The sequence below is a fragment of the Cnephaeus nilssonii genome (genome assembly GCF_951640355.1).
Source record: "Cnephaeus nilssonii genome assembly, chromosome: 8".
Lineage (NCBI taxonomy): Eukaryota > Metazoa > Chordata > Mammalia > Chiroptera > Vespertilionidae > Cnephaeus > Cnephaeus nilssonii.
Window position 1 is genome coordinate 17,599,438 of NC_137079.1, and position 27,993 is coordinate 17,627,430.

The following is a 27,993-nucleotide window of genomic DNA, read 5'->3' on the forward strand; positions in this document are numbered from 1 at the left end:
AACCAGGTTCCAGGTGTGTGATGGTGGCTGCAATCTGTCTTGTGGGTATTAATGCATCTTCAGTGGTGGCTACTGTTCTCGAGCTGTTCTACAAAACTGGAGCATGCTGGTGAGTGCCAAAGCAGAGACTGAACAGGCCCTCGAGAGAAGCGGCATGTCCTGGGGCAGGGCACCCGATGGTATAGACCTGTGTGGCCAGGACCATCACCCGGCATCACCTGGGAGGCTCAGGTCCCAGGGCGTGAGGCTCAGCAATCTGGGTGCTACACCTGTCCCAGGGGGAGCTCTAAGTTGGGACGTGCTGGTGTGGAGTGCTCAGGGTCAGCTGTTGGCTCTTCATTATCTCCTCCACGGCCTGCGCAGGGACGGTTGTCTCAGCATAGCAACAGAGCTTTGCAGACTCTCAGCGCGTCACCCAGTACTTGGTTCTCACCACAGCCAACCTGGGTGGGGCTGACACTTCAGCACCTGCTCATCCAGCAGCAGCACTGAATGAGATATTCCACCGAAGTGAATCACAGCTAGATGAAGCGTTCCCTAAAGCCTTTAACTCTTTTTGGGAAATTAACCATTTTGTCTTTTTTTGTTGTTTTTTTTAATTGATTTCATAGAGGAGGAGAGAGGGAGAGGAAGAAACATCAGTGATGAGAGAAACATTGATCAGCTGCCTCCTTCAGATCAAACCTGGGACCCTTCAGTCTGAAGGCCGACACTCTATCCAGAGTCAAACCAGCTAGGGTGGAAATTAACCATTGTGGAGGAAATTTTTTTCAGATGTAGTATGTCCGCTCCTCCTGACTTACTAATCCGATTATATGGAATATAATGCAGCCCTTTCTTTATGACTGAGGGACATTTTTATGAGCCTCTTCAGAAACAGGGTGAATGCCTTTGGGCATAACTGAATGATCCAGGATTCTCACTGAATCCTCCAGACTTTTCTAGTGGGTGATCATTTTGGGGATTTGCCCGTGATTTTAGTCAATACCAGTTGTCACTCCTCAGTTCATCTATTTCTGGCAGTACGTGGTCTTAAAACAATGACGTATCATTCCCAAGAGGCAACTTGCCCACCAGTCTCTCTGGCAAGCTTGGCCTAGAACAGCAGGAATGCCAGGGACAGGCTGACAGCGGTTATGTCTCAGCCCAAATAAGGTGGCAAATTTCATCCCTGCAAGGGGCCTCTAAAGATGAGTCAGAAAAGGGGCAAGATTCCTGCTAAGGACAGAGAACCAGGCAGTTCTGGCCACGGAGGTCATTACCACATTTCTGGTGCTTAAGTAACTTGGTGTTCAGAATAGTACCATTCAGTGCCTGTCCAGCAGCCTGCACTCGGGGTCTCTTTCCATTGACGTTTGTTTCTTACACTAACCAAACTTATGTTTTTCCACGTGACAGGGCAGTAGTGTTATCACTCCCACTAATTCCACAGCCAATTTATTAGGTTTTCCGATTGTCAGAGTAACATGCCTACAACATTCTTAATGATATTATCACTTAGCAAAGCTTCTTTGAAAGACAAGATTTTGTTTTTCCCCCTCCTCTGGGGAAGCTGAAAGGCCAGTTAAAAGCCACATATACCCTTTTTTGGAAGCAGGTGAATGAGTGCGGTAAATGAACCCAAACACCAGTAACTTGGGGGCCATGCAGATGAGCCCAGTCAGGAGGCAGCAGCAGCTGGTGTGTGGTGACTTCATGCAGATACCGGGAGGGCCTGGTGACGAGAGGAAGACAGGATGTGGGGGAGAACGGGGGCTAAGTCCTGGTTGGTTGGAGTCAAGTTGCAAATATGCCCGATATAGTGGAGCGGGGGATACCTTCGGCAATAGCCAGTCAAGGTGGGCTCTGGGCTCACCCGTTCCTGGGCCATCCAGGTGTTACAAGAACAAGCCTGGCAGAGGCTTTCCTCTTCCCAAATCTGAAGTCGGAGGACACGTGTGAGACCCGTCCTTAGAGAGCAGGTAGGCCTGGGCTGGGCAGCTTGCTGGTTACTGTGGCAGGGGAGTGTCTTTAGAATAAGGAGGGGTCTCTAACTACAGGGACTGTTCCCCTGGAGATTATAGAGTGTGCGTGCGCCTTTTTAAATGTTAACTAGTCTTTTTATTACAAATTAATGTTAGCATTTGATTTTTTTTAAATATATTTTTTATTTCAGAGAGGAAAGGAGAGGGATAGAGAGAAACATCAAAGATGAGGGAAAATCATTGATTGGCTGTCTCCTGCACGCCCCCAACTGGGGACCGAACCCAAAACCCGGGCACGTGCCCTTGACTGGAATCGGACCTGGGACCCTTCAGTCCGCAGGCCAACGCTCTATCCACTGAGCCAAACCAGCTAGGGCAGCATTTGATTTTGTATAAATCAAGCTGACAAGTATAAAATGAAAACTAAAGCACTCATTTAAAACTTTTGTCATATGATATCCCATATTTATTGAGAGTTGGATGGAGGGAAATATCTTTTTGTAAAAATGAGTACTAAATATAGAGAAACTCTGTGGTGGGGGGGCATCATTAGTAAGTCAAGTACAGATGGTCCCTGCCTTACCATGGTTTGAAAGCGATATGCACTCAGTAAGTAGAAATCTTCAGACGAAATGATCTTTTCCTGCGCTAGCGATATGTGGCACAATGACTCTCGGGATGCTGGCAGAGATCTACACAATTGTGAGGGAAAACCGATACTCTGCAGTGTGCTGCCAGCATTCTTTGGATGTAAATTACACGAGATATTGAACACGTCATTATTTTTTTTCAACTACAGTTAACATCATTACTCTCAGGTGTGCAGTAATTAAGATATACACTACATTATGAAATAATCACTCCAATAACTAATACCCATCTGACACCATAGTAATTACAATATTGACTATATTATCTATGCTGTAGTTTACATCCCCATGACTATTTTATAACTACTAATTTGTACTTAATCCCTATGTATCTTGAGTATGTTTGTCCATTTATTCTATTCTTTAAATTCCACATGTAAGTGAAATCATACGGCATTTGTCTTTCTCTGCCTTTTTTTCACTTAGCAGAATATCCTCTAGGTCCATCCATGTTGTCACAAATGGTAAGATTTCATTCTTTTTTTGTGGCTGAGTACTATTCCATTGTATATATGCATCTTCTTCATCCGTTTATCTATTGATGGACACATAAGTTGTAACTAACGCTGTAATGAACATAGGGATGCATATATTTTCAAATTGGTGTTTTTAGATTTCTTAACATAAATACCCATAAGTGCAATTGCTGGGTTGTAGGGTAGTTTTTATATTTTTTGAGGAACCCCCATACTGTTTTCCACAATGGCTGCACCAGTAGTGCACAAGAGTTCCCTTTTCTCCACATTCTGGCCAATACTTGTTGCTTGATGGTTTATTAATGGTAGCCATTCTGACAGGTGTGAGGTGATATCTCATTGTGGTTTTAATTTGTATCTCTCTGATGATTACTGACATTGAGCATCTTTTCATATGTCTATTGGCCATCTTCAGGTCCTCTGCCCATTTTTTAATAAGATTGCTAAGATGTACGAGTTCCTTATATTTTGGATATTAACACCTTATCAGATGTCTCATTGGCGAATGTCTTCTTCCATTCAGTAGGTTGTTTTCATTTTGTTGATGGTTAGCTGGGTACAGAAATTTGTTTGATGTAGTAGTCCCGTCTGTTTATTCTTTACTTTTCCTTTGTCCAAGAAGATCTACCCAAAAAAAATATTGCTGAGAGATGTCAAAGTTTACTGCCTATGTTTTTTTTCTTCTGGGCCCTTTTGGTTTGAAGTCTTACATCTACTTTATTATAAAATAGGCTTTATATTAGATGATTTTGCCCAACTAAAGTCTAATGTAAATGCTTTGAGTACATTTAAGGTAGGCAAAGCTATGATGTTAGGCATTAAATGTGTTTTCAATGGGTTGATTGGCACGTATCCCCATCATAAGTCCAGGAGTGTCTGTATATGTAGGTGGATTGGGAGAAAAGGCTGACAAGGCACTTGGACAAACAGATTCCAACTTACCAAAGAGAAAGTTGAGTCAGCTGCCTCAAGGACAATAGAAATGAAATGTTTTGGAATTGTGTAATGTGCTTAAGATACCAGGAGACGTTCTCCATTGTCCTCAAACCTCGGGATTTTAAACATGTGCTTTCTTCCTGTTTATCCCATCACACGTATGCTGGAGATGTTCCCCTTTCAGGAAAGTTTCAGGAGGAGCCTGACCCTCTCCCCCATGGTGCTCTGTGTTCTCGGATGTCTTTGCATTCTGTTTAAAATGTCCTTGTTAATACATTCCAAGGTTTGAACTCCATTCCTAGCGAAACCCCTTCCTTGTTTACAGGGACTGAAATAGCCACATTTTGACCTTCTGTTCAGTCTGGGAACATCTATGGCCACGGGGACACATTCTTTTCCCATGTGAGCATTACATTTACACAACATAGTTATGGAAAGAAAAGCTCAGGAAATTAATAGACTCCCATCCCTCTCCTAGATTTTGCACTTCAAGAGATCAACCAGAATTAAGTAGGAACCCCTCCTTCTTCCTGCTCAGGGGTGCTCAGAGCCCAACATGGTCCCTAGGCATTTATCAAGACTAGGGGGCCACGGCCCATCGTTCCGGTCTCATTTTTCATGTAGTCCGAGTGTCTGAATTATGGCTATATGCAAGTGACCACATCTGGGGTGAGGGAAAGAGGAAATAATTTTAGGGAGGAAACTATCCAAGCTGATCCTTATGAAAACCAAGTGGCCTGGATAGTGAGAGCTCAGAGGAGAGAGGCTGGAGGACCTGGGGCTTATTCTGAGTCTGGAAAGAGAGTAGGGTTCGAGGGGGACTTGGACAGAAGAGAGGAAGTAGGAATAGGAACGAGCTTTTAAGGACCTTGAGGGTCTTGGGGGAGGTATTGGCGAGATCTGAGGGGAGGAGGGGGTGTGTTTTAGGAATCATTGTCATCTTGTTGCTGCCCACAGCAAAGTGGATGAAGAATCACGTTAGAAACACACACCAGGAAAGGTGAGCTCATGATGGTGATGTCAGAAGTGAAAGAATGACCCGAGAGAGCAGGGCTGTGTCAGGGACAAAGACACACAGGGAGAGGGGTCAGGAGCTGTGTTTAGGTAAGGTTTGGTAAGTCCGAGTTTAGACATGTTGCTTTTGAGGTTATGGCTGAAATGTCAGGGGCTGAAATGATAGGAGTGGGAGAATTATCCAGGACTAGAAACATCCATTTGCCCAAACATGGCTGTGAGCTCCCCAGAGAAGAAAGCAGAAGTAGGCCAGCCAGGCCCTTACTATACACAGCCAAGGGCTGGAGCAGATGCAGGGACAACACGTATCCCGATGTTCCTTTGCCTGTTCATTCAGTCCCTGAAAGCAGTGTGGCAGCTTTGGCTTCAGACCCTTGGTCTCAGTGCTCTGTCACCACATCCAGTTTTGGCTGCTTTCCCAAGATGGCCCTCTCCAAGCCATGCTCTTTAAGCGGCCGTTGGCAGCGCGCAGGCCCCTTCGGTTCCAAGCGTCTAAGGGCAGCCAAGTGCCTTCCCCTGTGAATTGTTCCAAAGTACGAACAGCCGTGGAGTGACTGTTGTTCCTCAGAAATGGTTTCCTGGAATCAGCACACACAGCGTGGGCTCCTGGCGCATGGTCACTCTGGGATGACGTGTAAGGTGTCATTCCAGGCCCGAAAAGCCAAGAATGTGGGGGGAGGAAGCTGACCTTGAATCCAGTTCCTCAAGCTGGTTTGCCGCCTCTGTTGGTGTGTGGGGGCCTCTTCACACTTGAGGGAAGGGTGTGGGTTCATTGGGAAAGTCAGCTAGTACAGCCTCAAAGGTGATGCCTGGCTTCATAAGCCCCTGCAGCACTACCCCACGGAAAGATGCCCCAGCCCAGGCACTCACTCTGCCACCCACCTAGATGGTGGGAAACCAGAGGGGTTCCTTCTGCTGGCCCTGCTCACTAAGCCTCACAGCACATGTTTACCTACACCGAAGGCGGGGCATGAACAGGCCTGGCCACCATCTGGTGAGCAGGGGCTGCTCCCGCTATTGTGTTTTACCAGGGGAAGCACGAGTCAGAAAGGGAGATTTCCTGAAGGTGTTCGCTTCTATCTGCTGGACACATGCTTCTGTTTCAGAATTCTGCTGAGAAAGTAAAGGGGGCAGGCAGGAGCTAGCTAGGGGCCGCTGAGGTAATGATACTGGGTTTTCTGACTCATGGCTCAGTATTAGTTTGACCCATTTGTGCTGTAATCTACAAACCTGGCTGTGACAGGACTGACCGGCACTGGACAGAACTGGTTTGGGAAGGAGTATGTACCAAAATCATGCCATTAGCTATGTTTGAGTGTTGACCAAAATATGTTTCTAATTTCAGGATTTACTGCTACATATATATTTTCCCAAATAAGTCTAACTTAGGACAGTTATATGGGTTTTCAATAATGATGCTATTTTCGTTATAGCCTCCTCCCACTCACAAATAAGCATTTCCTGTATAAAATTCCAGTTATACTGATTTACGCCTACATATATCTTTTCTACAACCATAAATTTATGAGTCTGACATGCTGATAAGATGATGGCAAGAAAACAAGGTACTTGGAGAAAGAAAATTAAAATGACAGACAGAATAATCATAGAGGTTTCACAATGCAGCCTTTAACATAGTTAACTAAATCTAGACACAGAGGAGCGGAGATACACTTCATAACATCCTGGGGCCAGGGGAGGCTCTGCCAGCGGCAGTCGAAGGACTCAGTGATTGTCCCAAGGCCCCACAGAGCAAGACAAGTATGAGCATTTCCTTGCAACTGCAGGGGAAGGAGGTATTGGGAATTTCTAGTAAGAGATAAATGGAAATTAAATATACTCCCTACGTTTCTAAGGTTAGACCATCGATACTCTCGTGTCTTTACTTGGCGAGTCAGTAAATATATTGCACGCTGACAAACCTTTTTGTAGAGAATCACCAAGAATTTCCCCAGGTGAAAGTTTCATCAATTCTATCAACAGGTGTCTCCAAGCACAACCCCGCAGCAGGCAGGAGGAATTATTGCACACGCTTGTGAGACCTGCTTTCCTCACACATTCCTTTCTCTTTCAGGCTTGAAAAAACCTTGCCCAGTTTTGATCCCTTCAAGACTTTGCCACAGCCTCTATCACACATCTGTTTTTCTTGAAGAAAAAAATATAATAAAAATGTTTTACTCTTTTACACTGTATAATTGTAAGAAATAGTGTGTTATTTGTGAATGCATGGCCTGACGTCCATTTCTGTACAGTTTGGAGATATTTTCAAATGAAACATAAAAGATGTCAACATAAACCAAGAGTATTTTTATACCAAACACTGAAATATGATAGGATGATCTTACACTGGGTTGGAACACAATTTTTGTGCTTGAGTTTTGAATGCCTGTAATTAAAAATACCTATTTTTTCTAATATAAGCTGCATGTTTGAGGCATGCTTTTAAATATGAAAATTTCCAGAACCATATTGTTAATGTATAGAAATCTGTGCCGGGCCTGAGTCCGGGGGAATGAGAAACGTGGAGTTAGATGATACAGGGCTGTGCTGTCTGCAGTACAAGGTGTGCGCTGGCAGGTCTAGGACACCCTGCAAGACCATCGCAAGCCTCCAGGAGCTGCTACCATAGTGACACGCTCACAGCTGGGCAAAGGAGCCTTTCCCTGAAGAGAGGGGTCCCTGAGAGAGCCCTGGCAGCTCCAGAGGTAACAGTCTGTCTCACTGAGGAGGGAAACCTTGACTGTAGGCGGCCAGAGCTCCCTCAGGAAGCTGGCTTTGCCATCCTGCAGAGCTGCAGTGGGCAGCTCATGTCTCCTAAGTGATATTGCAAAATACTGGCTGAGCTGGTGCTGGCAGCACCATGCCCATGAGCCATTCAAAACGTGATTTTTAACCCTATGCACTCACTGGGGTGCTTGCACCACACCAGCCCATGGAGATGGCACAGTCAGCGGGCGTTTGGAATGAATACTGCGTTAAGACTTCTTCACTTCAGTCTTGCATCGTAAGCTGACACATTTCCAGAGTCTTGACAGCTCAGTTTCCCCCTCGTTTTATAGAAGAGCCAGGTGTAAAAATATATATTGACCTAAGAATTTCAACTGCTGATCTGCCAAAACATGATCTTAATCTTAACTGACCTGCTCATGTTGTGCTACAGACTTCAATGTTTTAATGATTCTATGGTTGGGTTAGGGTTTGTTGCATTGTTTTCCATTAGAAATAAACATGTCAAGAAGCTTTTAAGGGTCATCACACAAAAAACAAGAAGGGCCAGGAAAGAGGCCTCTTGCCTTCACAGATGAGGCCCAGGGCACTGACAGCGGCATGGGCGGCTGTGTTCAAACCCTGGAGGCCTGCAGCACACCTGGCTCTCGGTGAGACTTCTACACTCGTTTCTAAGGAAAGCAGCAACTTTCACACAGTCTACTATGCTTTTATACACTGTTTAAAGGTACTTTTCTATTGTCATTTTAAAAAATAAAGTGCTTATCCTAGCTGTCACACCATTGCTTGGCAAATTTCTTTTTACAAGATTAACCAAGAGCAAACCACACTGTAGCCAAGGACCGGCAGGCAGATTTCTTTACCGCCTTCTAAGATCTCGACAGAGCCAGGGCAGAGAGACTAAAGAGAAAACAGGCCTGGGAGAGCCAGACAATAACCACCACAGAGGCCCTGTTGTGGCCACGTGGTGAGCGACACTGATGCCTTAGGCCCGTGGTCGGCAAACTGCGGCTCGCGAGCCACATGTGGCTCTTTGGCCCCGTGAGTGTGGCTCTTCCACAAAATACCACGGCCTGGGCGAGTCTATTTTGAAGAAGTGGCGTTAGAAGAAGTTTAAAAAATTTGGCTCTCAAAAGAAATTTCCATCGTTGAACTGTTGATATTTGGCTCTGTTGACTAAAGAGTTTCCCGACCACTGCCCTAGGCCATGGCCCTTCCTGACCTGCTGGAGGCGCTCCTGGTAAGTGCACAACCTCTTTATTGATGCCTTTTACTGACTCCACATCCACCTCAGCCTAGAAACAGCCTCAGATTATCTGAAATCTGTAGTCATTTATGGTGCCTGCTAACTTAAAATACAATTGATAACCAAGCATTGGTAGCCAAGATGATAAAAGCATTTCTTCTATACACTCTCACCAACCCCTCTTGCCCCAGAAGGGGGAAACCACAGTGCTCAGTTCCAACTAGTAACTGCAAGTCTTGTTGGGCACTGACATTATTGGTCTGGTGGTGTGGATCTCACATCCCTTTTGCAGAGGAGACCATCACCAAAAGCAGGTCCCCATCGCAGCCTTCCAATACCCTGGAGCCCAGGCGTAGCAGCAGAAAACCACCTCAGCTCTCCCCAGGCTGCAGAGGCCATGCCAATGGCTCCAGGACAGGCTTGATCATGCGGCTCTGGCTTCAGCCCATCTGGGACTTCCTACTCAGAGGCACCAGAGGTTAGCAGGTCAGCCTAGGAATTAAGGGCTTCACCCCCTGAAGATTTACTGCCTCTCCTGTCTACCTTGGGCCACCCTCATCCAGCCACTGCCTGAACAAGGCACTTGGGACGGATGAATGGGTGCTCCAGGCATCACCACACTGATGGTCATCAGTGATGTGCAAGGGGCAAGCCTACCTGGTGCTTATGAACTTGGTATGTTCCCACTGACCACTCAGCTGGGTACCAGCTTCATTAAAGTCTGAAAACTGCCTTTTCTGTCACTCCACAGGCAGGAATGAAGAGTGCCTAGAATTGGGAACTTGGGATATGAAAAATCAGGTCTGTTTGTTCCCTCTTGCTTACATTACACTGTCCCAGTTTGTAGGCGCCACAAAAATGGGAACTAAGCCAATTTTTTTTCTTTCATTACCAAGCAAACCCTCTATTGGGAGGTGAAGACCTGCCCTTGTGAACATAAGACTAAACTGACTTCTAACATTAAATGCTATGCTATGTCTTCTGCCTCTAACAAAATTACAAATTAAAAGAACTTAGAAAATGAAAGTCAACTCCAGTTAATCATATCTAAGCTTCAAACTCACTAGACCCAATGTTTATACATATGCTGGACTGTCTATGGGACCAATGTGTAAGTCTCACTGCTCTCATCTCTGAGGTTCCCCGAACCCCAGCACCCCACGGCATCTTTGGGTCCTGAGTTGTGTGGCATAAGGAACATTCCTGAGGATGAAGCAGGCTGGCTAATATCCTCGAGTTCTTTATCTCAATACACAAGGATTCTTGGTGTCTGTCAGGGTGACAGAGGAATCAACCCGGCATTTCTAGGAGCTTTGAGCAAGCGTGCTTAGTGCTAGGAATATGTGCACATTCCCTACGGCCTGCCACATCACTAAGATGTCCAGCTGCTACTGAACGGAGCATCCTCACCGTTTTAAGAGTGTTGGTACATGACTGGTCTTACTCTTCAACTCTAAATCCACTCTATCCCATGACAAACAATTATATAGCACTAGAGGCCCAGTGCATGGAAATTCATGCACTGGAGGGGGGGGTTCCCTCAGCCCAGTCTGCCCCCTCTCACAGTACGGGAGCCCTCAGGGGCGGGAGGCGACCCAGTGATCAGGAGAAGGCGACGCCCCATCACACCTCTGCTGCTGCCACTGCCGGCAGCGCAAGCCTCAGCCGGCCCTGGTTACCTGAGCCTCGGGTGGCCCTGGGCGGCTGGGCAGCTGCCATCCAAGGCTTGCCTGCACCTCGGGCCAGCCCTGGGCAGCTAGGCAGCTGATAGCCGAGGCTTGCCTGCGCCTTGGGCTGGCCCTGGGGGGCTGAGGGGACTGGGGAACTCTGGAGGCAGGCGCACGGTGGGGCTGAAGGGACTGGGCGCTGCCATCTTTGAGGGTGTGGCAGTCAATTAGCATATTCCCTCCTTATTGGCTGTGGGCGCCGCCATCTTTGCGATGGCGTGAGGGTCAATTAGTATATTCCCTCTTTATTAGATAGGATTCTTGGAAGGCAGGAGAATAGCTGTCACTAGTGAGGTGTTACCTGAAATACTGGTATTCAAAACACCTACACTAAAACTAAGGACTGTGAATACTGAAAACCATATGAAATCAGCTAATTGAATAAGGCCCCAAACTGGGAAATTTTTAAACTGCCACAGTGAAGCTCTTGTCTGCCTCTGCTACAGGCCCTCCTAGATGGAACTAAATAGTATTAACCCTTTCCTAAACTGGCCTGGCTCTCCTACAATCCCACAACCCAAAGATGCCAAGATGTCATGAACATTCTTTCTCGTTTTACCCTCTCTTCACAGCTCTCCAGTAAACCAGCAAGTTCTATTTCACCAGTACTTCCAGGGTACCCACCACACTGATCCCTGCTTTATAAGTGAGGGGAAAAGTCCTTTCCTACAAACCGTAACACACTATGCCCATGCGTAGGACAACAGTGAAGCCTTCCACACACCACTGCTCACACACATCTCTCGCTTAAAATTCAAGTGAAACCCTGACCATGCCAATTAACACAATTAAGTCAGAAACTTAGGCCAGAGGCTTAAATTCAACCCAAACTTGTCTTCAGAGCAAAAAGACCTCCCTAAATTGAAAGAAATGAAGCTCAAGGTAAAATTTACCAGTTCAAAAGAGCACTTTCCCCCTAAAACTAGAATGCAGCAGGGCTTGGGTGAGAGGGAGGGGCTCAGCAAGAAAGTTCAAATTGTTAGAATAGTCAAGTGCAAGATAAACCTGCTCCTGGGTGTTTGTGGAGCAGGTCCTGCCTAATTCAGGCTACAGTTACTCAGTTCTCTCCTGTTAGTACCTTTCTGTGTTTTCACTTATTTTAAGATTTTAAGGTAAGTTTGGATTGAATGTCCTTTGAAGCATGACCCCTGCAAAATTCTGGGTGGCTGAAATTCACTGGGTTCTCACAGGGTCTTGAAACCACATGGTTTAAGTCACAGGAATGTGCTGGCTTGCCTCCAAACCAGGGGAGCTGGACCAGTTCTACGGGCCTAACTGTCCAAAGGGGCCTATGACGGCGGCCTTGCCACTCTGCTGGAGGGCACCAGCAGATTTATTTTTAATGGAAATCCTTTTATAAAGGAAAATGTGCTTTTCTTATTTTAACTATGGCCAGAAGGAAGGTCAAAAGCACAATGCCAGGGTCTAGTCTACCTGTTTCCAAAGTATGTTCCCTACACACACACACACACACACACACACACACACACACACACACACACGCTGGGTCAGGGGTTCTAAGGTCTAATTTGTCTGTGAACTGGTTTCCTGAGGTTCTTGGTCCTCCTACATCACTCCACCTCCCATGGAATTTCTGCTTTCTCAGGAGAAGCATCAAAACACACTGGGAAAGAGATGACTGTCCTACACGAAGCCCCGAGGACCACAATCCATTGATGCAGGTCACTCCTGCTGTCTCCAGCACAGTATTCCAGCCTTGCCACAGGGCACCAATGCTGGGCCTGGCTTGTTAAGAACAGCCAGTGAAACCTTAGACAACCCCAAATCTCTCCCATAAGTGAATTGTTTGCAAGTAAAAACAATGGCTAGAGGGAAGAGGGGACTCGGAAAACAGTCAGCTAATAACAATTGGGGAATTTATAAATCCAAATGCCCAAGTGCCACACTCAGAGCATTCTTCTGCCAGTGGTGTTCAACAGCTCACAGAAGCAACCCAGGGCTGCACAGCAGCAGGGCCTCCCTATGAACCTGGAATGCAAGCAGCGGGTGGCCCTGCACTGCTTCCTTGCTAATCCTCTACTCCACACGTATCGGGTGCTCCTGTCCCCTAAGTCCCACCATCATCTGGCCACACTTACAGGATGTAACAGCAGTAGCCAAAGGTTCATCTTTTACACTTGGTCTAGGCTCAACTATAGCTATCCCCTTTTAAAAGCCTCAAATGACTGTGATGAATTATAGATCAAAATACACACAGACTAACCTGTTAATGCACCAGCCATGCCTGCTTGCTTCCACTTATTTCTAAATGGCCAGCAGATGCAGCAGAAAGGGGCAGAGACAAGAATATGACTACAACTTTAGCTCAAATTTCTGGTGGATATGTTTTTAGACAAGAACTGGTAAAAGACTCTTCTTTCTTATTACTACAACCTTCAAACACAACTGGGCTATCACAATTTCCTACAAAGACTATACTCCTCCCCACGTCACCAGACGACCCAGTACCTCAACATGGGGCATATGGAGGCATTTCCACTCCATGTAGGAGACAAAGGACATCAAAGCTTACCACAAGAAGTGCAAGTGAATGAGGTAAAGCTACAGAATTTACAAGTGTGACAATTTAGTAAGAAGTCTTATTTCTCTAAATCTCAATTTCCTCATTTCTGAAATGATTTTGGACAAATAACTGAAATTAACTCTAAGGCAAGCACACAAAATACTGATGAGCACAGGCGTAGCTAGAAACCACTGGTAACACACAACTGGCAGGAAAGCATCTTATCTTAAAACCGGTGATGGAGGCCTTGATGTCTGTCTCCTTGCAAAACAAGACAAAGTGTCTGAGATATCCAAAATGCATTTCCAAACATAATCAACAAAACAGATGGTGACAGGTGATGCCCCCAATATGACAACATAGGTTGTTCCTGACTTTGTTCCCCCTCATAAGAATAACTAACAACTATTTATGGAGGAGACACCACTGAGAGTTTTAGAACACAGGGTGATGCTGAAGCACTCCCCTGCTCCACAGAGACCAAGGCAGACTACATCAGAAGGTACAGGGAGCAGGTACACACTGACAGCATCGTCCAGGCCACAGCAGCACCACGCCGAGGTCTCCCCTAAGCCTCCAGTTCCTCTAGAGGAAAGAGCGCCAGGACGGACATCCACCTGCCCCAGCGTTGAGTCACTTCTTAGGAGCCCCCCTTCGACCTCACCCTCAGGACTGCAGGAAAATTTAACCACTGGGAATCCGATTGTGGCAGAGAAGGGGAGAAGGGTTGCAACAACCAGCACTGAGTTCTTGGCAGACTGAATTCCTACCTGCAGTGCCCAAGTAATCATGCATAGCATAATGACATTTTGGTCAACAACAGACTACATATAGATAGATAGTGGTCTCATAAGATAATGGAGCTGAAAATTTTCTATTGCCTAGTGACATTATAGCCAATGTAGTGCAATGCATGACTCGTGTTTGTGGCAATGCTGGTGTAAACAAGTCTAATGCATTACCAGTGGTACAAGTGTATAGCACATACAATTGCAGTCGTAGGCTATGGCACCTACCTTTGTGTAAGTACACTGTTATGTTTCCACAACAATGAAACTACCTAACAATACACTTCTCAGAAAGTATCCCTGTTGTTAAGCAGCTCATGACTGTAATAACCCAACCAGCATATTTGTTCATCTGTAGAACAAGTAGATGTCACAGTCCTACCAGGGAAATGAACAGGTGCAGGTCTGCCTGATTTGGTCCTTGGACTAAGAGGTTTGCTAGCCCTGAGCCTGCTCTGCCCTTGCCCAGGCAGGGGGCTGAGTCAACAGAAAGACTGGCAACAACACTTAGAAGCTGCGTAGTCCAGCAACGCTGGAGCAGATCAGAGGCAAGCAGAGCTGATCACCTGCCAAGCTAGTGCCACATATGTAGGGTTCCCGGCTCTGCCCAGGCCGGGGAGTTAAGTCATGGACCCACCCACTGCTGAGTGTTGCTCCTGCCTCCTCCCAACCAGAAGTCCTGATCAAGGCAACCTGGAAACTTCCCGTGCCATCATCGCTGAGTGAAGCTCCCAGCCCCACGTGACTAGAAAACCTGGCCAGAACACCTATAAAGTTGCATAGCCCACAATGCTCAGAGAGTCTGGTAGGCAAAGCTGTTAAGTCTGCAGTGAAAATCTAGTGTCCTATTTGGCCAGAGAACTTGAGGCACATCAGCTTGAGTCAAGATCATAAAGAGCCTTCTCAGCTTTGGAGTTGGTTCTCCCACTGCACCAGGAAGGGAAACTAATTGGAAGCATTACCCATTTCAGATATTTTATGTAAGCCTCATGGTAACATTAGGGAAAAACCTGTAGTAATTACACAAAAGAACATAAAGTCAAAGCATACTGATACCAAAAGGAATCAAAACACAAAAAGGACCACAGGATATTAAACAGGAACAATGGATCTACAAAACAGCCAGAAAACCACGAAAGCCAGTAAGTCCTTACCTATCAATAAATGTAAATGGATTAAATTATCCAACCAAAATACAAAGAATGGCTGAAATAAGCAAACAAGATCCAAAATGCCTACAAGAGACTCATTAAGCCTTAACAATACATACAGACTGAGAGTGAAGGAATGGAAACAGATACTTTAAGCAAATGGTATCAAAAGAAAGCAGGCACAGCTGCACTTACATCGGACAAAATAAACTTTAAACTAAAAATGGTAAAAAGAGACAAAGAAGAACATTATATAATGATAAAGGAATCAATCAATCCATCAAGAAAATATGAAAATTATAAACATTTATACATCTAACATCAGAGCACCCAAATATATACCGTAAATAAAAAATTAACAGAACTAAAAAGATAAAAAAAAGCAGTACAATAATAGTTGAGAACTTTAATACCCACTCTCAATAATGGCTAGATCATCCAGACAGAGAATCAATAAGGAAACAGTGGATATCAACAACACTATAGAGCAAATTGAATAACAGGCATATTTATAAAACATTCTAGCAGATAACAGCAGAATACACATTCTTATCAAGTACGCATGGAACATTTTCTAGAATAAGCCATATGTTAGGCCACAAAACAAGCCTTAGCAAAATCAAGAAGAAGACTGAAATCATACAAAGTATCTTCTGTGACCACAATGGTATAAAAATGGAAATCAATAATAGAAAACTGGAAAATCCACAAATAAGTGGAAATTAAACAACACTCTCTTGAATAAGCAATGGATCAAAGAAGAAATTAAAGGAGAAACAAAGAAGTATCTTGAGATAAATGAAAATGGAAACACAATATATCAAAGCTTATGGGAGGCAGCAAAAGCAGTTCTAAGAGTCAAATAAACAACTCTATGCCTTAAGGAACTAGAAAAAGAACAAACAGATCCCAAACTTAACAGAAGGAAAGAAATAATGAAATAGGGAATAGGAAAACACCAGGAAAGATTAACAAAACTAAGAGTTGGTTTTCTTTGAAAAAAAGAGAGGACCCAAATCAACAAAATTATATATGAAAAAGGAGACATTACAACTTATACCACAAAAATACAAAGAATCATGAGAGGCTACTATACTATAAGCATACTCTAACAAACTAGAAAAAAAATGGAAAAATTCTTAGAAACATACTACCAAGAATGACATCAGGAAGAAACAGAAAATCTGAACAGACCCATCACTAGTAAGGAGATTGACTCAGTAATAAAAAATCTCCCAATAAAGGATAGCTCAAGACCAGGTAGCTCCCCAGGTGAATTTTACCAAACATTTAAAGAATTAATGCCAATTTTCTCATATTCTTCAAAAAAATCAAAGAGAAGGGAACACACCCAAACTCATTTTACAAGGCCAGCATTACTCCAATACCAAAGACAAATTTTCTTTTTTTAGAAAAGAAAATTACACACCACTATCCCTCATGAATACAGATTCAAAAATTCTCAATAAAGTATTAGGAAACTAAATTCAGCAGCATATTAAGAAGATCATTTATTATGACCAAGTGGAATTTATATCTGGATGCAAGAATGGTTTAATGTATGCAAATCAATGTGATAAATCACATTAATACAATGGCAGAAAAACATCCAATGATTATTTCAAAAGACACAGAAAAAGCATTTGACAGAACTCAGTATCTGTTCATGACAAAAACTCTTAATAAAACGGGAACATACCTCAACATAATAAAGGCCATACATGACAAGCCTAGTGCTAACATCACACTCAATGAAGAAACAATGAAAGCTTTTATTCTAAGAGTGCCCACTCTCACCACTTACTCAACACAGAACAGAAATTCCTAGCCAAAACAATCAGGTGAGAAAAAAAGAAATAAAAAGCACCAGAACAAATAAAAGGAAGAAGTAAAATTGTTTCTACTTGAAGATGATATGATTTTATATAGAGAAAATTCTAAAGAACCCACCAAAAAAACACTATTCAATCTAATAAAAAAAAATCAATAAAGTTGCAGCATACCAAATTAACATACAAAATCAATAACATTCCTATACACTAACAATAACTTATCTAAAAAGAAATAAAGAAAATAACCCCATTTACAATAGTATGGAAAACAATATGAAATACTTAGAAATAAATTTAACCAAGGAGGTTAAAGATCTCCACACTGAAAATTACATAACACTGATAAAAGAAATTGAAGACACAAATAAATGGAAAGATATCCCATGTTCATGGATTGAAAAAATAACATTAAAATGTCCAGACTACCCAAAGCCATTTATAGATTTAATGCAATTCCTATCAAAATTCCAGTGGCATTTTCTACAGAAGTATAAAAACAATCCTAATATTTATATAAAACACAAATGTGCCCAAGTAGCCAAAGCAATCCTAAGAAGAATAAAGCAGAAGGCATCACACTTCCTGATTTCAAGCTAAATTATAAAGCCACAGTCATGTAAGAACAGAAATCTTAAAGCTCCTAGAATAAAACACAGGAGCCAATCGATGTTTCTCTCTCTCTCCCTCTCCCTTCCTATTTCTGAATTCAATAAAAAACATTTTTTTAAAAGGTACTTGACATGAGTCTTGACAATCACATTTTAGATGACAACCAAAGAAAGCACAAGCAACAAAATAAAAATTAGACAAGTGGAACTACATCAAACAAAAAGTTTCTGCCCAGCAAAAAAAATTAACAAAATGAAAAGACAACCTATAGAACAGGAAGAAATATTTCAAGCCATGTATCTGATAAGGGGTTTATATCCAAAATATATAAGTAACTCATACAAATCAATAGCAAAAAAAAAAAAAATAACACTGCTGTATGGACAAAGGACCTGAATAAACATATCTCCAAAGATATAAATATGGCCAACATGTATATGAAAAGATGCTCAAACATCACTAAATCATTAGGGAAATGCAAATCAAAACTACAATGAGATATCTCCTCAAGCCTGTTGGAATGATTGGCATAAAAAAAAATCAAGAGAAAAAAAAAAAATCAAGAGATAACAAAAGGTGGCAAGGATGTGGAGAGGAGGGAACCCCTGAATACAGTTGATGAAACTGTCAACTGGTACAGCCACTATGGAAACCTAATGAGTTTCCTCAAAAAATTAAAAGTAGAACCACCCTACTCCTTGGCTGAGTGCCTCAGTCAGTTGGAGGGTCGTCTCATGCACCAGAAAGGTCTCAGGTTAGATTCCCAATTCTCGGCACATACCAGGGTTGCAGGTTTTATCTTAGGGTTGGGCAGGTGTGGGAGGTGGCCAATTGATGTTTCTCTCTCTCCCTTCCTGTCTCTCTAGAATAAAAAACAAACAAAAACACCCACACACCAAAAGAAAAAAAAATAATCATATGATCCAACAATTCCACTTCTGGGAATATTTCTGAAGGAAATAAAAACATTATATTGAATAGATATCTGCATCCCCATGTACAGAGCAGCATTATTTACAACAGCCAAGATATGAAAACACGTAAGTGTCCATCAACAGATGAATGTATAAAGATGATGTGTATATATACACAGTGGAATACTACTCAGCCATAAAAAAGGTAGGAAATCCTGCTATTTGCAACAACATGGATGGACCTTGAAGGCAGTATACTAAGTGAAATAAATCAGGCAGAAAAAGACAAGTACTGTACGATCGCACTTACATGTGGAATCTAAAATAAAATCCAAACTCATCAAAAAGAGATCAGATGTGGTTACCAGAGGTGAGAGAGGAATAGAGAGGAATAGTTAAAAGGTACAAATTTTCAGTTTTAAGTATAAGGGATATAATAATGTACAACATGATGACTACAGTTAACACTGCTGTTTGGTATATGAACTTTAAGAGAGTAAATCCTGCCCTGGCTGGTTTGGCTCAGTGGATAGAGTGTTGGCCTGTGGACTGGAGGGTCCTGGGTTCGATTCTAGTCAAGGGTGCATATATCGGTTGCGGGCTCGGTCCCCAGTGGGGGGCGTGCAGTAGGCACCTGATCAATGATTCTCTCTCATCATTGATGTTTCTATCTCTCCCTATCCCTTCCTCTCTGAAATCAATAAAAATATATTTTTTTTAAAAAAGAGAGTAAATCCTAAGATTTCTCATCACAAACAAAACCATTTTTGGTATCTATAATGGGATGATGGATGTTAACTAGACTTATTGTAGTAACAATTTCATGATATATGTAAAACCATTATGCTTTACACCTTAAACTTGTACAGAGCTGTAGGTCAATTATATCTCAGTAAGACTGGAAAAACAAAACAAAAGGATGGTGTGTAGAGACCACGAAAAGTAGGCATACTTGGAGATAAGCTAGCTCCAGATTTTTACAGAAAAATTTTTACTAGTTTTATTATTTTTTTAAAATATATATATTTTATTGATTTTTTACAGAGAGGAAGGGAGAGGGATAGAGAGTTAGAAACATCGATGAGAGAGAAACATCGATTAGCCACCTCTTGCACAACCCCTACTGGGGATGTGCCCGCAACCAAGGTACATGCCCTTGACCGGAATCGAACCTGGGACCTTTCAGTCCGCAGGCCGACGCTCTATCACTGAGCCAAACCGGTTTCGGCAATTTTTACTAGTTTTATACCTTAAGACATTAAAGCTCCACCTTACTTGCCAAAACACCTCTGATATAAAGCTAGACCAGCAAGTTTCCCATGTTTTACATATTCTCATGCCATGTTTTGGGGCTTGGATGTAAGAAAGAGGTAAACAGCCCTGGCCGGTTTGGCTCAGTGGATAGAGCGTCGGCCTGCGGACTAAAGGGTCCCAGGTTCATTTCTGGCTGGGGGCACATGCCCAGGTTGTGGGCTCGATCCCCCCCAGTGGGGGGCGTGCAGGAGGCAGCCGATCGATGATTCTCTCTCATCAATGATGTTTCTATCTCTCTCCCTTCCTCTCTGAAATCAATAAAAAATATATATTTATAAAAAAAAAAAAAAGAGGTAAACAAGGACTCTGTAGATGCAGGTAAGAAGTAAACAGAAGGGATAAAAAGAACTAAAGCTGCAAAAGGACTCCTTGTCATCTGCACAAAGTACTTACTGCTTTAGGATACCATGGCACCTTTTTTGAGAACACCGAACCTTATTTTTATAATCCACTACAATTCTAATTTGTGATATGAGGACTGTAATGGTCAACCGCAGACCGTATCACAAGTACAGTTAAGTAAAACGGGTAGTTTGCTACAGAAGGCTGGAATGATTATAGAGATTTCCCATAAGGCATCATGACTCTTAAGAGCCCATGTATTTGATAATAGCTCTCAAGAGCTTGCCCAGTGATGAGGAGACAAACTCTCCACCAGAGGAACCTCACCGTCAAGCCCCGAGAGTTGGGCTATAAAGCTGACATTCAGGTTGGCAAGACGACTCTATCCATCCTTGATGGCGTGAGACAAAATCCAAGAGGCTAAATTCTGATTATCCTTTTAAAAGAAAACATTACAAATCACATGTAGTGTACCTTTACTGCTTCACTGGCTAACAAAAGGCACGCTTTGAGTTCCAACTATGAACTCCGTATGTTCAGCAACGCAGCACAGGTCCGTCTCCAACAACGTCCCAAACACGCCCCCTGTGGGAGTTAAAGACCGGAGCTGCCAACTGCCATTGCCAAGAATGAAAAGAAACAACTTAATTCACTAACTTCTGCAATTCCTTCTGCAATGATTTTATTATAAATATGTTACTTTGGAATAAACAAATATTGCATTCAAGACTATCTGCAAACTTGTGCTAAAGGAATAAAAGGGAAAATGGAACCAGGAACCACTTAGAAGAAGAGATAAAACAGCAAAGACACCTGCATGCCTCTCCCCCAAGAAGTAAGAGAAGTTAACAGGGAACATCACATTTCTCATCAGCCTATTCAGTTAGAATAAGCTTTGAGTCTGGTAATTTGCACTTGTTCTGTAAACGGAACTGCTCCTCTCCTCAGTCCTAAGAAGTAGAATGGGAAGACAGTCTTCAGATCCCAGTATCATCAAGAAAGATCTTGACTTTGTATTTGTAACTCGTTGCTCACCTACAAAACTGTTCACTATTTGCCAGGAGCAATGTCAGAGTAGTCCTTCAGCACTCCAGCCATGTGTTCGTTATGAGTCTTAAATCGTCGCTTTTTCTGTGAAGCAGGCTTTTTCCTTCTCTGGATAGGGGCCTACAGGAAAAGGTAAAAACAGAAACAACAGCTCTCAGAGGGGTAAAGCATAAGGATTTACTCAGGATGCCCAGAAACCAGCGGCAAGAGATTCGGGGTATCTGGCCTATTTTGCTGCTTTGTAACCAAACTTCATGCATATCAATCCACAGCACACTCCCAACCACAAACAAGAAACTATGCTTTCTATTATGCTGCATATACCTCTACCTGGAATAAATGGGTTGGCACAACTTCTCAGAACTATTCTAGGCACTAAGTAAATAAAAAGAGAGGCAGTAAAGCTTTGTTTTTTATCACTATTATCTGGTTTAAAAATATATACTTCAGCCCTGGCCAGTATTGCTCAGTAGGCTGGGCATCGAACCAGGAATCTGCTGGTTCGATTTCTGGTCAAGGGCATGTGCCTGGGTTGCAGGCTTGATCCCCACTAGGGGGCAAGCAGGAGGAAACCAATCGATGTTGCACTCTCACATCGATGTCTCTCACTCCCCACTTCCTCTCTCTAAAAAAAAAAAAATCCTATCTAATAAAGAGGGAATATGCTAATTGACCATCACTCCATCACAAAATGGCTGCACCCACAGCTGAGGCCAAGTTCCCACAAGGAGCCTTAACGAGCAATCAGCAGGGACCTGAGGCTACGCCCTGCCCTGCCCCCGTGGGGCTTGACAGGGGACCTCAGGCCGTGTCCTCCACCCGGCAGGGCTTGACGGGGGACCATAAGGTGCGCTTCCCGTCCTGGTGCTGGGCTAGGGGACCTCAGGCTGCTCCCCCCGCCACAGCGCCAGGCCAGGGGACCTCAGGCCATGCCCCCCACCCGGCGGGGCTTGACGGGGGACCTCAAAGTGCACCCCCGTGCTGGGTCAGGGGAACTCAGGCCGACGGGGGACCTGAGGCTGCACCCCCCGCCCGGTGCTGGGCCGGGGGACCTGAGGCTGCGTCCCCCCACCTGGTGGGCCTTGACGGGGGACCTCAGGCCATGCCCCCCACCTGGCGGGGCTTGACGGAGGACCTCAAGGCACACCCCCGCCCCGGTCTGGGCTGGGGGACCTCAGGCCACGCCCCCCCGTCCTGGTGCCAGGCCAGGGGACCTGAGGCTATGCCCCCTGCCCGGCAGGGCTTGACAAGGGTGGGACTGGCCGAGTCTGGATCTAGCCCAACAGGGGGAGAGGGCTGGCCAGGTCTGGGTCTCATGACATTTTGAGGTGCACGTGGGTGGGCGGGGACTTGCCTCTGGGTCCTGTGGTGAGCCCCAGACTCTGACAGGAGGAAGGTTTTCATATACATTTTACTACCGTGTTTTCCGGCGTATAAGATGACTTTTTAACCCAGGAAAATCTTCTATATGCCCAGTCATCTTATACGCCGGAAAATACGGTAATTTTCTTTCATCTCTGGCACTTCTATTATAGAGAAAGGGCAAATAGCAATATTAAATTATTTCCTCTAATTAATCCCCTTTTAATGTGCACAAATTTTGTGCACCAGGTCACTAGTGTGTGTGTGTGTGTGTATACACACACACACACACACACACACACATATATAAATAAAAAAGATCCAACGTAAATAGGGCAAAACAGACATATGGCAAAATTAGGAAGTAGATAAGCACATGAAGATTTTTTTTTTTTTTTGAGCACATGAAGATTTGTTATTATTATTCTCTATTCTTTTCAGTATACCTGAAACCAAAAGCACTGGAAGTACACTAATTCACATAGATCACTGGCAATAAATCTTCCTTTTTAAGGAGCCCTAAAAATTCACTGAAACACACACACATGAAAGTCAGAAAGAAGGCAAGTTACACAGCCTGGTGGTGGACAGAAAAAGAGGGAGAGAGGTGCTGCAGCTGGAGTCTAAAGTGTGAACTAGTTCTCATTTAGGCTTTGTCCTTGGACTAGCACAGTTATTTATTAGCCAGTGCAGACCATTTCACAAGTCTTCATCCCATTATAAATCCTTCCTCAGAGCAGAATTTAGGCTACAAAGACAGTATTACCTGGTTCAGAGGGATCTGGAAGGTAACAAGGACAATTCAACGTGATCAGGACTGAGGGAGAGCCAGGCACCAACACAACGGGGCTCCCTGGAGCAGGGGCCTGGGGGTAGGGTAGACGGCTAGAGTCTTAAAAGGCCACAATCAGGACATGTGAGCACTAAGAAAAGTTTGGTATGGCTGGAGCTTAAGAGCAGACACTACTAGGATAGGGCGGTCAGATGGGGAAAACTTGCACACGCCTGGGGAGCAGCACTTGAGGGCAGAGATCTGCTGGCCCTCAATAAACCACATGTGATCTGGTTTGCAACTGACCAAGATCAATGGATCAGGACACAGAAAAAACTGAAAGGGAGAACTGACTACCTGCTCTTCAGAGAAGAGAAAGCAGGCTAATAGTTCAAAGAACAGAGGACTACATTTTTTTCCAGCGGTTACATACCACTTTCTTTGGTCCGGATTCCTGCATGGAAGAAATACCCTGTCGTTTCAGATATTCTTCAATTTTCTCCTCATCCATTGAATCCACAGTGACACTCCTCCACAGTTTCTGAAACTCTGTGCCAACAAGACAGTAGATATTTTACAATAGATGTTTACAAGCTACAGCATCGCAGTGATGGAAATCCAAGCTTCAATGTTCTCTCTCCTGATCTATATTAGCACATCTGCGATTTCATTATAAACACAAAGGAAGTGAGACAACATTCAAATGCTGGACACTGAGCAGCAGAAGGGCCTGAGAACAGAACTGCATCCTTACAGAACAGATCAGTAATGTTCTATTTTTAGTCTATAAATGAAGGGCCATGTGCGAAAGGCCTCCCTGCTTTCCTGGGGAGGAAAGGCAGTCCACAGTCTCCTTTTATTACACAAATCAGTTCTCCGCACTGAAATAGTTCAAATTCCTGCTCATCTCCCCTGAGCTCAGTACTCCATTTCCTCTCCTATTGGTAAAAAGAAACACATAGGGACAATGGGAACGTTTTACATGGAGTGAGGAGCTATACAGATCACAGCTGACCCTTGAACAACACGGGTTTGAACTGCACAGGTCCATTTATATGCAGACTTTTTTTAAAATCCTCACCTGAGGATATTTTTTTCACATTGATTTTCTTTAGAGAGAGTGGAAGGGCAGGAGGGGGGAGTGGGGGAAAGGAAAGATAGAAAGAGAAAGAGAGACATCTATGCAAGAGACACATCGATTGGTTGCCTCCCACATGCACACAGACAGAGGCCAAGGATTGAGCCTGCAACCAAGGTATGACTGGGTATTGAGCCTTAACCGGCAATCAAACCGGAGACCCTTCAGTCCATGGGCTGATGCTCTAACCATTAAGCTAAGCCATCCAGGGCTATACATAGACTTCTTTCAATAAATGCATTGAAAAATTTTTTGGAGATCAGTGACAATTTGAAAAAACTCACAGACAAACCTTATTAAAAATGTCTATTTTTTTTTTTTTTTTTTTGGGTATAGCAAAGGTAGAGGTTTATTGAAGAACAAGTCCAGACTCCCACATTGAGAAGAGGGAAAGGTGCTGGAAGCTAATTCCAGCAGGTCATAAATGCAAGAAGTGCATCAAAAGGTTGGTGGACCTTGAGCCTTCAGCAAGGGCTGAAAGATACATATTATTGCCTACTGGAGTGGCTGAAAGCATTTCCCCCAAAGCTGAATTTATATAAATGATTGCTTGTTGCCAGACAGCTGAGGGCATTTCAATCTACATGTTATTGCCTCCTGCTGGCCAAACACCTGAACAACTGAAGGCAATTCCCCCAAAACTGACAATGCCTACTGTATACTAAACCTTACCTTTGATATGTATATCTACTTTGCTATAGGGCAAAATGTGGAAATAAAAAGAGCCCTGGGTCCGGAGATAGGGAGATCTTAGCTACGACAGCTAAGCTTCCTCTGGCTCCCCCATGGATTACAAATTTATATTGTATTTCTAGTCTCTTTATTAATTTACATGCAGCACCTTCTCCAGATTCCTGAACCCTTCTAGATGCTGGATTAAGATCCCCGGCATTAGAAAGGGTCCCCTTAAATTTTTCATAACATTTTCTTTTCTCTACCTTACTTTATTGTGAGAATACAGTATATAACATATAAATATATGTTAACTGACTGCTTATTTTATCAGTAAGGCTCCCAGTCAATAGTAGGGTATTAGTAGCTATATTTTTGAGGAGTCAAAAGTTACAATGCGGGGTTGGGGGTGGGGTGGGGGAAGAGATTAACCAAAGAACTTATATGCATAACCCATGGACACAAACAATAGTGAGGTGAAAGGGGGGTAGGGGTGGGGGTGGAGGGAGCAGTGTAAAGGGAGATCAGTTGGGGGGAAAGAGGGGACATCTGTAATACTTGCAACAATAAAAATAAATATTAAAAAAATGAAAAAGGGAGGGGTTACACTCGGCTTTCAACTGTGTGGAGGGTTGGAGCTTCTAGTTCCTGCTTGGAATTAGAAAAATGTGTAAAGTGTGTCTAAAAGGTAGGTAGTTGGGACTTCTAGCTTTTCTAATTCCAAGCAAATTCTACAAGCTCGCATATAAAGATGTTGTAATAGTAAATAGTAAACTCCGTCGTGACCTTTGAGCTATTGTTGTCATAAATTTTACCATTACATATACTTTAAAAATAAAATACATTTAATATTTTTGTTTTAAGCAGCTATCTTTCAGAGCAGTTAAACATAAGAAAAGGTTTTTAATTAAAAATTAACATTTTCAATTTAGAAAGACATGAATTTTATATTTACCTTCATTTATTCCATTTAGAGTACTCTCACTTATTTGTACAGGTCCAACTTACTGTCTAGTATCCCTTCTGCCTGAAGAACATCCTCAGTACTTTTAGTAATGCAGGTCTGATGATAATGAATTCTCCCAGTTTCTGTCATGTCAAGAGAGTATTACTTTGAAAGTAGTTCTCTTTCATTTTGAAAGACTATTTTTGCTGGGTACAGAATTCTGAGTTGAAAGTTTTTCCCTTTTGGCCCTTAAAAGATATCACTGCAATGTCTTTTGGTTTGCACGGGTTCAAATGAGAAGTCTGCTATAATCCTTTTTTCCACTATAATGAGCTTTTTCCTCTGACTACCTTCAATATTTTCTTTTCATCTTCATTTTTTCAGCAGTATGAATATAAGCTTTTCTAGCATTTGTTTGGGGGGTGGTAATCTTGCCTCTTGTGTGCTTCCACATCTTTGTTTCGTTGTCTATTGTTAATTTTGGAAAATTCTTGGTCATTACTTTTTCTATCCCATTCTCTTTCTCTTCTTCTGAGATTTTAATTACACATTCAGACCACTTTATATTATCTCAAAGCTAATGGATGCTGTTTGCAATTTTTCATGTTTTTCTCTTTGCCATTTCAGTTTAGATCATTTGTATTGGCCTATCCGAAAGTTAAGATTCTTTCCTTGGTCATGCCAAGTTTACTGATGAGCTTATTGAAGACATTATCTCATTATTGTGCTTTTCATTTATAGAATTTTCATTTGATTATGTTTATGATTATATCTCTCTGCTGAAATATCCTACCTGGTCATACATGTTGTCTGCCTCTTCTACTAGAGGGCTTAACATATTAATCAGTTATTTTAAATTCCATGTCTGATAGTTCCAATATCTGTGTCCTAAGAACATGGATCAGTTAATTTCCTGGCCTCAAAAGTGCATTGCTTTTCTTGTTTCTCTTTATGCCTCAATTTTTTTGAAAACAGGATATCCTCTGTAAGACAGCTGAGACTGAGGTAAACAGATTTTGTGCCTGGAAAGATGCATGCCTTCCTTTCTGGTAGGCCTTTAGTGTGTGGAGGTGGGGTCATTCCATTGTCAGGACCTGAGCTGAGTTTGGAATTTGTTGCTACCATTGTTACCCATAATGCACCACAAGCTTCAAATTCCTCTAGACATAGAAGCTCATTTGCTAGAGGGTTTTTCTGTGTCTGCTCAACCTGTGGTCTTCCCTTTATGCTGCACCTAAGAAGATCTGTTAGCCCCAGGCTCTTTGCACTTCCCTGCATTGTTAACTGCTAGCCATTTTGGTTAGCCTGGTATGGGGGTGGGAGTTCTCTGTTACTGTCATTAAGCCTGGTCTTGGGCAAGCACTGTGTTCCCTGGTGACTGGGGAGTGGCCTCCTCAGTGTCCTGCCCTGCCCTGCCCCCTCTGCTGAAGTTCTGGACCCAGCACAGCTTTGCCCTTTTCCCCCCTTTTTCTGTTCCCCTCCCACAGCAGTTTAAGACTTTGTCTTCTCATGAGAGAGACAGGGGGAAGAACTTAGGTAGAATTCCTATCTTTCCTGAAGCATCTACTTACTGTTCCCTCCTCCAGACCTGCCCAATGAAGGCAGTAAACCCACCCTACCCCTATCTTTTTTTGTAAACATCAAATAAAGTCTGTGGAGTCGGGTGCAAATTCCCACGTGTCTGCAGACCCCAGGGGTTCTACACTGTCTTGCTAGTCCATACAAAGCCTTTAGTAGTTCATTAAAAAATTCAACTGACCTGGCTGGGGCGCATGTGGGAGGCAACCAATTGATGTGTCTTTCTCACATAGATATTTCTCTCTGTGTCTCCCTCTCCTTTCC

General features: G+C 43.3%; 2 protein-coding genes across 4 annotated transcripts in view; one reads left to right on the top strand and one right to left on the bottom strand.

Annotated features, from left to right (window-relative positions):
• RBPMS (RNA binding protein, mRNA processing factor) overlaps window positions 1-19,598 on the top strand; it is a 181,915-nt gene extending 162,317 nt beyond the window's left edge. The window contains exons 8-9 of one of the 2 annotated variants that reach the window (XR_013813888.1): window positions 7-109; window positions 7,115-19,598. The gene's annotated coding sequence lies outside the window, so the exon portion shown is untranslated. The other variant, XM_079779285.1, reaches the window with a different exon arrangement.
• Window positions 1-27,993, bottom strand: part of GTF2E2 (general transcription factor IIE subunit 2) — a 93,031-nt gene that overhangs the window by 17,574 nt on the left and 47,464 nt on the right. The window contains exons 7-9 of one of the 2 annotated variants that reach the window (XM_079779281.1): window positions 23,829-23,944; window positions 21,250-21,381; window positions 19,732-20,799 (exon numbers count right to left, since the gene is read on the bottom strand). In XM_079779281.1, the coding sequence (XP_079635407.1) occupies window positions 21,265-21,381; window positions 23,829-23,944 (233 nt within the window). In that variant the 3' untranslated portion in view covers window positions 19,732-20,799; window positions 21,250-21,264. Of the gene's footprint in view, window positions 1-19,731; window positions 20,800-21,249; window positions 21,382-23,828; window positions 23,945-27,993 lie in introns of those variants that run through there. The other variant, XM_079779282.1, reaches the window with a different exon arrangement.